Here is a 13851-nt window from a genome sequence, read left to right as displayed (position 1 = left end):
TACATACCGATGATACTTTGTTTGGCATGAGATTCCAGCAGATGAACACGTTTGCAATCGTCACCGAACTAGCTTGAAAAGTAGACTTGAAAGGAACTCCTTGTTGTCTCCTGTTAACTTGGACATTACTGTAAACTAGGCAATGCTTTCTCCCGCTGTCTAGAGGAGGAAGTGCACCTCACTGTATAGCAATAGGAATTGCGATTATGTGTGTTGTTCCTACCCGGAGGTTTTAGAGTGACGCTTCGGGAGAAGTGTGCCTTGTATGTAGATTGGCAACTGTTACATAAAGTTCCCTGTGAGTAGGGTAAAACTCAACCATCCAGTTTGTATAGACACTGAAGACAGGACAAGCTGAAACACTCACTGTTGAATTCCAAAGTGAACTTAAACACTGTTTTTACATACATTAGCAATAAATTCAACAAACAAGACAGAACACCGCTATCCACCCAGTAATTCTAACTGATCCATCAGCGCAATTGAAGACTGTTTTTATTTACAAAAATCAAGGAACCAGGATACTTGGGAAACAAAATAAAAGGTAGTCTATATAAAACAACATATATGTGCACATGTATGCACTGATTACAAATACAGAACTGTAAGGCTCACGTTTAGACTTTCTCCATCAAACGCCATTTTTCTTTGCCACCTTTCTTCTTCTTCTTTCTATTTCCAGCAGACTTGTAGAACATCTTAGGTGTATTGCTGCCCTCCACCTGTTAATAATAGGATTTCTTTCTTCTGTCCTATGGCCCACACTTCTCTCTACAGTCCGATAGGTGGCAGTATGAACCTTTCAAGTCATGGCTGCAAACTTCCAGTAAGAAGAAGAAATAATAGAGCTGGTTGCTTGTTTCTCTGGCGAGATCTGACAACATTAATAGTTTAATTAGAAGAATTGACAGGTTGACAACAAACAAACCAAGGCATCTCCAATACATCTCAACATTACACACATCGTCCAGGCTGAGTTAGTCTACATGATGAAGTAAGTTGGAAACTACATGTAAGACATACAAAGAAAACATTTACAAAATTGACTGCGATAATAAATAGAATAAAATACATACCCGCAAATATTGACTACATTTATTGTTCCCAACTTTAGTTGAAGCATACATTATTTATTGCATAAAGGTCTGGGGACATACATATTAAACAATCACACAACAATATTCATATTACACAAGAGAGTGATAAAGACTATTCATAGAATAGATAGTAGAGACCCAACAAATGATTCATAAAGTCACACATTTTAAAATTGTATAAAAGACAACTGCTCAAATTATGTATAAAGTAAATAATAATATGCTTCCAGAAGTGGTCCAGAAGATGTTTCAGATGTGAACCAGTAAACTAAGAGAGATTTATGTGTACTCAAAAGCAAAGGTATAAACACATGTAAAACAAATATGTACATCATATAAAGGAGTTCATCTATGGAATCATCTACAATTAGAAAACAAAATATGTAACACGTCATTATTTCAAAAAACATATAAAACACTAATATGAAGTTTTGACAGTATAATTCAAATCCTTGATTATTGATGTCGTGCAAGCTCGTTGCTGCAGTTTCATTTGCTGCTGCTGTTCTCACCAGCACACTTGTGTTTCTTACACTGCTTCATATAAGAGAATCTTTCACCACACACACTACAACTAAACACTTTCTCACCTGTGTGTGTTCTCATGTGTACTGTAAAAGCTTGTCGTTCATGAAAGCTTTTGTTGCAGCTTGAACAAGAGTATGGTTTTTCACCAGAGTGCTTTATCATGTGTAATTTTAAGTGTCGCTTTTCAATATAACTTTTACCGCATACTGAACATATAAAAGGTTTTTCTCCAGTGTGTTTTAGCATGTGTACTTTTAATCTATGATTTAAAACAAAGCTTTTACCACATTCTGAGCAGGAAAAAGGTTTTTCTCCAGTGTGTATTCTCATGTGTACTTTGAAATGGGATCCTTGAGTAAAATCTTTACCACAGATTGAACATGAAAAAGGTTTTTCTCCAGTGTGTATTCTCATGTGTGTTTTGAACTGGGATCTTTGAGTAAAACCTTTAACGCATATTGAACATGAAAAAGGTTTTTCTAGAGTGTGTATTCTCATGTGTGCTGTGAGATTGTCCCTTCGATTAAAATCTTTACCGCAGATTGAACATGAAAAAGGTTTTTCTCCAGTGTGTGTTCTCATGTGTACTTTTAAACTTTGATTTCTCTCAAAACTTTTACCACATTCTGAGCAGGAAAATGGTTTTTCTCCAGTGTGTATTCTCATGTGCCCTTTGAAATGGGGCCTTTGAGTAAAATCTTTACCGCAGATTGAACATGAAAAATGTTTTTCTCCAGTGTGTGTTCTCATGTGTTCTTTCAGCATTTGTTTTAGTCTAAAATCTCTACCACATTCTGAGCATGAAAAAGGTTTCTCTCCAGTGTGTGCACTCATGTGTCTTACCAGACGACAATGGTATTTAAAGGTTTTGTCACAGAGAGAACATGTGAAGCGTGTGTTGTCAGTGTGACATGTCTTATCATCTTTAGAGTCTTCATCATCAGTGTCAGGAGAGTGTGACGTTGTGTCCTCACTATCTGATAGTGGAGCTAAGAGCTTGTCTGCTTGTGATCCTCCACAGTGGTCTCCATCAGCTTCTGTTGTCATGTGTTGTGTTGAGCTGCTGCTTGGAGGTTCCGACTCTCTCTTCTCCTCACTTTCACCTTTGACCTCATCATCTTCACTCTTCATAGGGACACCAGTCACTGGCATCTTGGTGACAACAACCTCCTCCAGTCGTTCAAGATGCTCTCCCTGCTGACTGATGCTGTGTTCCTTCTCTTCCTCTTTAATGTGAGGGGTCAGTGGGTCCTCCTCTTCATCCTTGATGTCAGGTGTCATTGGATCCACCTCTTCCTCCTTAATCTGAGGGCTCAGTGGATCCAACGCTTCCTCTTTAAATCTGGGTGTCAGAGGGTCCTCCTCTTCCTCTTTAAAATGGGGGATCAGTGGGTATTCCTCTTCGTTCTTAATGTGGGAGGGCTGTGGTTCCTCCGTCCGCATCCTGAAGATCCACTTCTGTGCTCAGGGTGAAGATGTTCTTCACAGACGTCTGCAAGACAAACACACCATCTCTGCTTAGTCACACAATGCATTCAGTACTTTTACATGCACTTAGGAAAAACAAGTAATCGTATGAACTGTCTTGAAATCTCAGTGACGCACAAACACGCTGCTCTTTACAAAATTTTTCACAGGAAAAGAAAAAACGAACCAGGACGACAGGGCTTTTTACTATGAATAGACGATATGGTTCAAAATTGATTTTGCGATACATTATTTCATAAAGAATTTATTATAGAACCATTTTAAAACAGATTACATGGGCTCCTAATTAGTTGCTGAAATATGCAGTAAAATATTACATAATTTCCAGTATTATTTTCTCAGATAAAGTAACCAAATACTAACAGTAAATAAACAAGTACATTAATACTAATTGTTTCGACAAAATAATACAATTAGAAATGACACAATATGTTACTGCATATGTCAGCTGCCAAATTTAGAGCCTTTGTAAACAGTTTTGAAATGATTCTATTATCAATCATATACCAAATGATATATCGTGACATATTGCCCATATCAAACATTGGTTCGCCAAGTCATTTTGTTTGGCCCACCAAATATATTTATTTTTTTATAATCTTCAGATACGAGTGTATTAAGGGTGTAACGGTACGTGTATTTGTATTGAACCGTTTCGGTACGGGGGTTTTGGTTCTGTTAGGAGGCGTACCGAACAAGTTTCCACATGGACATATTAAGTAGCGCACCGCACGTTGTGTAAGCATTGCACACTGAGGCACAACACACGGCATGCTAGCAACGACTGGGCTACTACAACATGTAAAAGCCAGAGCTGAAAGACCGTCCTGCTTCGTTAAGATCTCCCGTTTGGGAACACTTTGCCTTCGCAGTGCAATACAACAATGGATAACATCGCTTCAACAAAGCGAAAGACAAACAAACACAGCGCCGACCGCATTCAAGCAGCTTCTCCTCGGCGAGTCAGGCAGGGCTAAAGCAATAACAAATGCCGTTGGTTTTTATAGCAGCAGATTTAAGACCATATTGCATTAAAAACTCGATTTTGACACATTTCTATGGTGGAATAACAATGAGCCCACATATCCTCTTACTGCCAAGTTAGCCAGGCACTACCCCGCCATATCTGCGCCCTCCGTGCCCAGCGAAAGGGTATTTTTCACAGCTGGAGACATTGTAACTGCAAGCAGGTCTGCTCTTTCTGCAGACAATGTGGATAAACTGATTTTTCTGGCAGAAAACATGACAATTGAGTGAAAGTCATCAGGGTTAAAGGCTGGAGGATGGGAAAAAGAAAAGTTAATATGAGGCTGAGTTGACTTGAAACTGTTTAATTTTGCACTTTTTGTATGTAGAAGTTTTGTAATTTTATTTAATCTGAGCAACAATTTGAAGCAGTTTAATGTTGCACTTTATATAAGGAAATGTTGCACTTTATATGTAGAAAGGTTTAGTTAAGAAACCAATTCTGAGCCTTATCTTATTTCGTTATTTTATATATATATGTATATATATATATATATATACATATATATATATAAATATGTATATATATATATATATATATATTAGGGCTATGGATCTTTGGGTGTCCCACGATATTCGATTCAATATTGATTCGTGGGTCACGATTTGCAAATATATCGATTTTTTTCGATTCAATTCTCGATTCAAAATCGATATTTTTCCGATTCAAAACGATTCTGTATTCATTCAACACATAGGATTTCCGCAGGATCTACCCCAGTCTGCTGACATGCTAGCAGAGTAGTAGATTTTTGTAAAAAGCTTTTATATTTGTAAAGGACAATGTTTTATCTACTGATTGCAATAATGTAAATTTGTTTTAACTATTAAACAATCTAAAAATATGACTTATTTTAATCTTTGTGAAAATATTGTAAACAGTATGTTGTCAAGTTTATGAGATGCAATGCAAGTGTAAGCCACTGTGACACTTTTTTTTTATTTTTACAAATGTCTAATGATAATGTCAATGAGGGATTTTTAATCACTGCTATGCTGAAATTATAACTAATATTGATACTGTTGTTGATAATATTCATTTTTGTTTCACTACTTTTGGTTTGTTCTGTGTCGTGTTTGTGTCTCCTCTCAATTGCTCTGTTTATTGCAGTTCTGAGTGTTGCTGGGTCAGGTTTGGTTTTGGAATTGGATTGCGTTTTTATGGTATTGCTGTGTAGTGGTTTGTTAGATTGATTAAAAAAAATAAATTTAAAAAAAAGAAGATAGATTTTTTTTAAATTTGAATCGATTCTGAATCGCACAACAGGAACTATTCGATTCGTATTTGAATCGATTTTTTCCCACACCTCTTATATATATATGTATATATATATATATATATATATATATATATATATATATATATATATATATATATATATATATATATATATATATATATATGTATCTATATTTGTATATATATATACATACACAGTGGGGCAAAAAAGTATTTAGTCAGCCACCGATTGTGCAAGTTCCCCCACTTAAAATGATGACAGAGGTCTGTAATTTTCATCATAGGTACACTTCAACGGTGAAAGACAGAATGTGAAAAAAAAATACGGGAATTCACATTCTAGGAATTTTAAAGAATTTATTTGTAAATGATATTGGAAAATAAGTATTTGGTCAACCATTCAAAGCTCCCACTGATGGAAGTAGGTTTTGGCTCAAAATCTCACGATACATGGCCCCATTCATTCTTTCCTTAACACGGATCAATCGTCCTGTCCTCTTAGCAGAAAAACAGCCCCAAAGCATGATGTTTCCACCCCCATGCTTCACAGTAGGTGTGGTGTTCTTGGGATGCAACTCAGTATTCTTCTTCCTCCAAACATGACGAGTCTGACAGAAAGTATCCAGTAACAAACGTGTCCGCAGCGTTCAACTTTCTGCGCCATGAGCTTGACTTAATGAATTATTGTGGCCACTAGGAGTTGTGAAAGATCAAATCCAACAATTGCAAAAGCATCCGTCATAAGGTTATTGTTTTTTTTTGTATTTGTTTCAATATGTATAAGCATCCTCAGCCTTCCCAGGAAGGTCTATTCAGGTGTACTGGAGAGGAGTTTATGCCGCATAGTCGAACCTTGGATTCAGGAGGAACAGTGTGGTTTTCGTCATGGTCGTGGAAGTGTGGACCAGCTCTATACTCTCGGTAGGGTACTTGAGGATGCAAGGGAGGTTGCCCATCCAGTCTATATGTGCTTTGTGGACTTGGAGAAGGCATTCGACCGTGTACCCCTGGAAGTCCTGTGGGGAGTGCTCAGAGAGTATGGGGTATCGGACTGTCTGATTGTGGATGTCCGCTCCCTGTATGATCAGTGTCAGAGCTTGGTCCGCATTGCCGGCAGTGACTCGGACAAGTTTCCAATGAGGGTTGGACTCCGCCATGGCGTCAATTCTGTTCATAACTTTTATGGACAGAATTTGTAGGCGCAGTCAAGGCGTTGAGGGGATCCGGTTTGGCGGCTGCAGGATTAGGTCTCTGCTTTTTACAGATGATGTGGTCCTGATGGCTTCAACTGGCCAGGGTCTTCAGCTCTCACTGGATCGGTTTGCAGCCGAGTGTGAAGCGACTGGGATGAGAATCAGCACCTCCAAGTCCGAGTCCATGGTTCTCGTCCAGAAAAGGGTGGAGTGCCATCTCCGGGTTGGGGAGGAGACCCTGCCCCAAGTGGAGGAGTTCAAGTACCTCGGAGTCTTGTTGACAAGTGAGGGAAGAGTGGATCGTGAGATCGACAGGCGGATCGGTGCAGCGTCTGCAGTAATGCGGACGCTGTATTGATCTGTTGTGGTGAAGAAGGAGCTGAGCCGGAAGGCAAAGCTCTCAATTTACCGGTCGATCTACGTTCCCATCCTCACCTATGGTCATGAGCTTTGGGTTATGACCGAAAGGACAAGATCACGGGTACAATCAGCCGAAGCGGTCTGTATATTTTAATTGATAGTTTTCCCTCATTACCTCTTGTGTTATTTATTTGACCCAATATTCGTTCCCACTACCGCACCTTAAAGGGGAATATTATCACAATTTCAGAAGGGTTAAAACCAATAAAAATCAGTTCCCAGTGGCTTATGTTATTTTTCGAATTTTTTTTTAAAATTTTACCCGTCACGGAATATCCCAAAAAAAGGTAGTGCCTGATTTTCGTTATCTGCGAAGCCACTGTCCATTTTCGTGTTACCTCATCCAGTGATGCCAATACAAACAACATGGCGGATACCACAGCAAGATATAGCGATATTAGCTCGGATTCAGACTCGGATTTCAGTGGCTTAAGCGATTCAATAGATTACGCATGTATTGAAACGGATGGTTGGAGTATGGAGGCAGATAGCGAAAACGAAATTGAAGAAGAAACTGAAGCTATGGAGCGAATAGCTATTGACGCTATTCGGCCATGTCTGCCTTAGCATCGCCGGTGAAATGTGCAGACCAAACGATCGGGACTTTCGCATTGACACTGGAGCAACTTAAATCCGTCTATTGGTAAGTGTTTGTTTGGCATTAAATGTGGGTGGAAGGAAACGCTGGATGCAAATACAACTACAAATGTACATACAGCTAACCTAAATAGCATGTTAGCATCGATTAGCTGACAGTCATGCCGTGACCAAATATGTCTGATTAGCACATAAGTCAATAACATCAACAAAACTCATCTTTGTGATTTTGTTGACTTTATCCTTGGAAATGCATCTGCTTTTAGTGTCGCAGGTTATCCATTCATCTCTGTGCCATGTCTGTCGTAGCATCGCCAGTAAAATGTGTAGACCAAACAAGGGAGTTTTGCATCTCTTGACACTATAGCAACTTAAATCTGTCGATTGGTAAGTGTTTGTTTGGCATTAAATGTAGATGGAGGGTAAGGCTGGATGCAAATATAGCTACAAATGAGGCATAACGATCCAAAATGTACATACAGCTAGCCTAAATAGCATGTTAGCATCGATTAGCATGCCGTGGTAATCGATGCACATTCTTGAATCCGCCCCGATCGTGTTGTTACACCCTCTGACAACACACCGACGAGGCATGATGTCTTCAAGGAACCGGAAAACAGTCGAAAAAACAGAAAATAACAGAGCTGATTTGACTTGCTGCGTGTAATGTGTTTGAGAAAATGGCGTTGACTACCTAGGTGACGTCACATTTGACGTCATCGCTCCGAGACCAATAATAGAAAGGCATTTAATTTGCCAAAATTCACCCATTTAGAGTTCGGAGATCGGTTAAAAAAATATATGGTCTTTTTTCTGCAACATCAAGGTATATATTGACGCTTACATAGGTCTGGTGATAATGTTCCCCTTTAAATTGGAGTCTTTAATTTCATTAGATGCAAATACAATGACAATAAAGTCTATTCTATTCTAAATGAGTTTCCTCCGTCGGGTAGCGGGGCTCTCCCTTAGAGATAGGTTGAGAAGCTCTGCCATCCGGGAGGAACTCAAAGTAAAGCCGCTGCTCCTCCACATCGAGAACCAGATAAGGTAGTTCGGGCATTTGGTCAGGATGCCACCCGAACGCTTCCCTAAGGAAGTGTTTAGGGCCCGTCACAGGGAAGACCCAGGAAACGTTGGGTAGACTATGTCTAACGGCGGATCCCCCAGGAAGAGCTGGACGAAGTGGCTGGGGAGAGGAAAGTCTGGGCTTCCCTGCTTAGGCTGCTGCCCCCTCGACCCGACCTCGGATAAGCAGAAGAAGATGGATGGATGGATAGATGGAAGGATGGATATGTAATACACCTTGATGTTTCTTTAAAACAGCGTCCAGTAGTTGATGTTGTCGCTTTTTCTCCTATTTTGTTGGACAAAATTCCTCCTTGTACTCTGCTATCGTTTTGTTTTTTTCTAAAATCACAAATATTTCTTCAACGGCAGCAGTTAGTCGCTGATTCACCAGCACTCACATCATTTGTAACGTACACCATGGCCGGCTCTACGCAGGCCATAAATGTCTTGCCCCCTCAAATCAAAATTTGAGAAAGCAAATTTTTAATAAACTCACAAAATTACAACATTACAAGTTGACAAAATTATCTGCACTAACGGAAAAATCAGCCGAAAAAGGGACACACACGATATAGTGTCGGCTTCCCTCTCATCCCTCCCTCCGCTGTGCGTGTATTCAACATTCCACAGGCTGTGCAGCAGACACACACCCGCACACACACCTCAGCCCTCAGTAAACATCCAATCACTGTTGCAGTATGAAAGTAAAAGAAAAGGAAAAGTTGTCTACATTTATCATATACTTGTTAGGATGGGTGTATTTGTGTAGTCTTATCTGTTATAAACACGCTTATCGTCGCGGACTTTCGGTGCTACAGAGTACCTTTTTTTTTTTTTTTTTACAACTTGACGAGAGCAGTGACAGCGGAGGCTCTGAGCAGCAGTGGTTTGGAAGGCAGAGAGCCTCCACTGTCCCTGTAACAAGCTACAAGGCATTTATGATGCTGTTAATGACGGTAAAAATTAAACATAAGGTCAAGGGAGTAGGTTTGATTTTGAGATTGGTGGGGACACAAAAGTGCTCCAAGGCAGCACTCTGAAAGTTTACTTTTTTCTTTTTACATTAGCAATCATAATTTCACGTCATGCAGATGTTATAGGGTAAAGCAACTAAAATGAAAGCAAAGGAGACAACTTGGAAGAGTTCTCATCTTTACTCTTTAGTCTAGGGCTGTAGTGCAACTGTGCATCATACTGTCAATGAACATAGCCTACTGTCCATCAACAACATCAGAAATACATTCATGCAATACAACATTGTAAATAAACATAAATGAACTGTAATAATCTTTTCCCCAACTTGTGTTTAAATCACTCACCATTTTTCCCTTCAACTACTTCTTTCTATTGCTGCTTTTGTACTGTAAATATGTTACATGAAACTAAAAAAAATAAATAAAACGGAAAGGTGAAATCCGGCGATCTGATTGGCTGTTAACCGTGGTTTAAATATTGAGCACGGCTACTATTCTAAAGCCTTATCACAGCGTAGGCTATCACTCCGCCTCAGGCACGTATGACTGGTATGAATGGAAGTTATTGTCATGTATCCATGACAACGGACTGTTGAAGTCCGTAGTAAAAGACAGCTGATGTTTTTACAATATTAAAAAATGGACTAAAGTGGTTGAATTCACATGTTTAAGGTTAACTTTCACCTACGGGGAGGGTTAACAATGGTAGAGGGGACTGAGCATTGACTTTCACCTGGAAAAAAAGCGGAGGAAAAGACGAGATGCAGTGCTAATTTGGAGCTAACGTCTGGATAGGTGGGACTGTTTTTTCCACAATGAGGAGTGACAGCGGGGACAGCCAATCACACGTAAGTTAGCATGAAAGCGGCAACCAATCATTGAGCGATATTTAGGTTAGAGGCGGGACTTCTAGCAGAGACCGACATTTAACCCTTTCTGTTAATTGACTAAACATTACGGGCAGCGGTTGTATTGATAGTGACTACACAGTAGTGGCTGGATATTGGTAGGGACGTGTCCCTAGCGTCCCTACCCAACGGTCTGGCAATCGACTGCTGGAATTATTTTTCTGTTGTTTTTCTTGTAATTCTACAAAGTCAACCTTTAATGTTTCAATCTCCATTTTGTAATAAACAAATTATAAGTTTCATTTGATATGACCAAGACACCTAAAAACAAAAACACTGCCGTTTTCATCAATTTACAAGCAAATGGGCAACAAACATTCATTGGAGTGAATGATTGTTGTGCCCAGATGAGTGCCCACGTCCACTGCATGTGACAAACTGAAGACAAGTGACCTGTGTCTGACAGACCCCTACGTAAAGCCCCGCCCCAGGCTGTAGTCCTGTACTGTTGTTGTTTTTCTTCATGTAATCACAGCGGGGTTTTTCTGTTGTTGTTAAAGCTTACTTATTTTCTGCTCCAGCTTCCAGCAGCTAACAAAGAGAAAGTTAATGCTCTGTAATGCATCCATTTTTCAGAGCATTTAAAAAGTCTAGTCCTGCTCCTGCATGTAGTAGTAGTAGCAATGATGCTACTGCTAGTACATCAGGGACAGCAGCTAGCAATACTGCACCTTTAGCACCAGCAAGCACTGTTTCTCCTGCACCAGCTCCCTCCGTCCCCCCAACAAGCGCTTCCCCAAAGCAGCCTGCTCAGCTACCCAGTGACTTAAATGGCAGCGCACCATCTCAGCCAATACTGGGTGGCTACCAAAGCGTGCATTTGGTACAACATTAAGATCATTCAATCCTGCCTGGCACCGCACACGACCATGGCTAGAGTATTCTGTGGTGCGAGACGCCTGCTTCTGTTTCCCCTGTCGGAAATATGGCAGCGCTGTTAATGTTTCCCCCCCTGAGGGATTGCCACCTTATTGTGATCATGGGGTTTGCGTGCCTCAGTGACCGTAAGAGCTATACCAGCAGGAGCTTAGTCTTCAGGTGGGACACCCATGTTGGACAGGTCTGAAGGTAGAGGCCTGAAAAAGTGCAATCCACTACTCCAGGTTGGGGTTGGACACATAGCTAAAGACCCATTTCAATGAAGAAAGCATCGTTACTATAAGCACAGAAAAAAAAAGTGCTGGAGCATGATGTGTACACATGATGCCCCCTTCACATTTCTAACTGCCCCCTCATATAAGCATGCCTAGAACTGCCCCTGACGTACACATGTTCACACAATAAAAACACTTTACACTTACATTGGATCTCTGCTTTGATGTGTCGATCACTTCCGCCTCTCTTTGTTAGCAGCTAACAAGCCAAGCTAACCTGCAGGATAGGCTAGCACGTCAAAGTGCACACAGACTAATGTATCCGCATACAAACAATTAATAACGACGTTTACTCTGTTAAACGACACACATGTGCACATGTACGTTGTAATTAAGACCAAGAAACCATAATAACCAAAACAACGTATTCTCCGCCAGACGCCATCTTGTTTTGTTCTTCCTCCTGTGTGACGTCATCGAGGTGTTGTCCACCGCAGAACAAATGTTGGCCAAACACGTGTTTCACTGGGACAATAGTAAGTGGTGCACACTTCCTTCGCCCGGCCACAGACCAAAAAAAAAAGTCTCATTTAAGAGTTGCTGGTGTAACAATAGGAAGAATATATTCCACTCCTCTCTTCTACACACGGCTTATGAGGTAATATAAATTATATATTTTCATATTATTTATCTTATTTACCTGATATGTTTTTCGAAGCTAACGTGCTAGCGTTAGCCCGCTAGCAGGCCTTTGTAGCAAATGCTAGCGTATTTTCTTTTGAGGAATGTATTTTATATGTTCTCTATGAGAATTTTATTGACTTATTTAATACTTTAACTGTGTTTTTGCTGTATATTACAGTCACGCTAAACATCATTAAACATTTGTTACTAGAAAGGAACAAATATGTCTCGTGATTTAAGTCTTGAATAAGTTACATGGTATAATAGTAATAAGAAGAAGAAATTGTATTTGCTATAGCGCTTTTCAGTGTACTCAAAGACGCTTTAAAGGATTAAAAACACAACTATTAACTTTTTTTAAGTATTATTATGACAGTGTAATATAATGTATTACACATACATTGCAGTAGTCTACTTTGTGTTGGTGCTAACTTTATTAGCAAACAACAGAAATTATGTTGTTTGCACGCACTTCTATTACCTTGATAACATCATCCATGTTCCTACCGCTTGTGCCTTTTGGGGTTGTGAGGGGGGGCTATCTCAGCTGCATTCGGGCGGACATATCATGGAAATTAAATCAACTGATTTGTGTTATTATGAATACACTATTTGCACAATCGTGACTAATTAATGCTTATTCTGTCAGACTAAAATAAATATTTAATGAAATAAATGTTACATATTAAAAATGACTTTAATACGAGGGCTTCACGGTGGGAGAGGGGTTAGTGCGTCTGCCTCACAATACGAAGTTCCTGCAGTCCTGGGTTCGAATCCAGGCTCGGGATCTTTCTGTGTGGAGTCTGCATGTCCTCCCCGTGAATGTGTGGGTTCCCTCCGGGTACTCCGGCTTCCTCCACTCGGGGATAGGTTGATTGGCAACACTAAATTGGCCCTAGTGTGTGAATGTGAGTGTGAATGTTGTCTGTCTATCTGTGTTGGCCCAGCGATGAGGTGGCGACTAGTCCAGGGTGTAGCCCGCCTTCCGCCCGATTGTAGCTGAGATAGGCGCCAGCGCCCCACGCGACCCCAAAAAAAGGGAATAAGCGGTAGGAAATGGATGGATGGAATTTAATACGCCGTACACTAATTAAATATGCATCAATATTTTGTTTGTAATCAAATCATGAGGTATCCAAATGTTATATTTCTCACGCCAGCACATTTCTTAAGATGTGAGTGAGGTTCAACCAACATACTATCACACGGCCACACTCGCTGGCACTTGTTACACGTGCTTCGCTGCACTTCTGTTTGTTTTCTGTTGAGTTAAAAATGATGCTTTCGCAGAAGGAAGAACAAGGAGAGGATATTGCGCGTAAAAGTAAAGGCAACTAATCACAGCTCTGTAGTCTTTGTCACCGTTGATGTGAGGTGGGACTATTTTGGAGGTGCACGTCAAGGTTGGCTGGTAGGTTGGTAGTGGGAGGAGCGAGTTAGCGTAACTTGATGCTGCAGCACAATGAAACTTTTATACGTGCAGACTGACTTAATGCAGTCATGACGGTATTAAAATCCCAGCAGGAGG

General features: G+C 40.2%; 1 protein-coding gene across 1 annotated transcript; it reads right to left on the bottom strand.

Moving 5' to 3' along the window:
* Nucleotides 1-508: 508 nt before the first annotated feature.
* On the bottom strand, nt 509-12112 carry LOC133545433 (gastrula zinc finger protein XlCGF28.1-like). Its single transcript, XM_061891031.1, has 2 exons — nt 11844-12112; nt 509-3117 (listed from the first exon to the last, which is right to left on the bottom strand). Exon 2 carries the CDS (start codon nt 3066-3068, stop codon nt 1587-1589), a length of 1482 nt encoding a protein of 493 aa, XP_061747015.1. The 5' UTR covers nt 3069-3117; nt 11844-12112; the 3' UTR covers nt 509-1586.
* Between the last annotated feature and the right edge of the window lie 1739 nt (nt 12113-13851).

This window comes from Nerophis ophidion, linkage group LG28, assembly GCF_033978795.1.
Source record: "Nerophis ophidion isolate RoL-2023_Sa linkage group LG28, RoL_Noph_v1.0, whole genome shotgun sequence".
Lineage (NCBI taxonomy): Eukaryota > Metazoa > Chordata > Actinopteri > Syngnathiformes > Syngnathidae > Nerophis > Nerophis ophidion.
Note: the sequence above shows the minus strand (reverse complement) of the source record. Positions and strands in the feature narration are given on the sequence as shown.

What these genes read in the sequence shown, in the direction of transcription:
- LOC133545433 (XM_061891031.1), bottom strand. Translation starts at nt 3,068, where the DNA reads ATGCGGACGGAGGAACCACAGCCCTCCCACATTAAGAACGAAGAGGAA.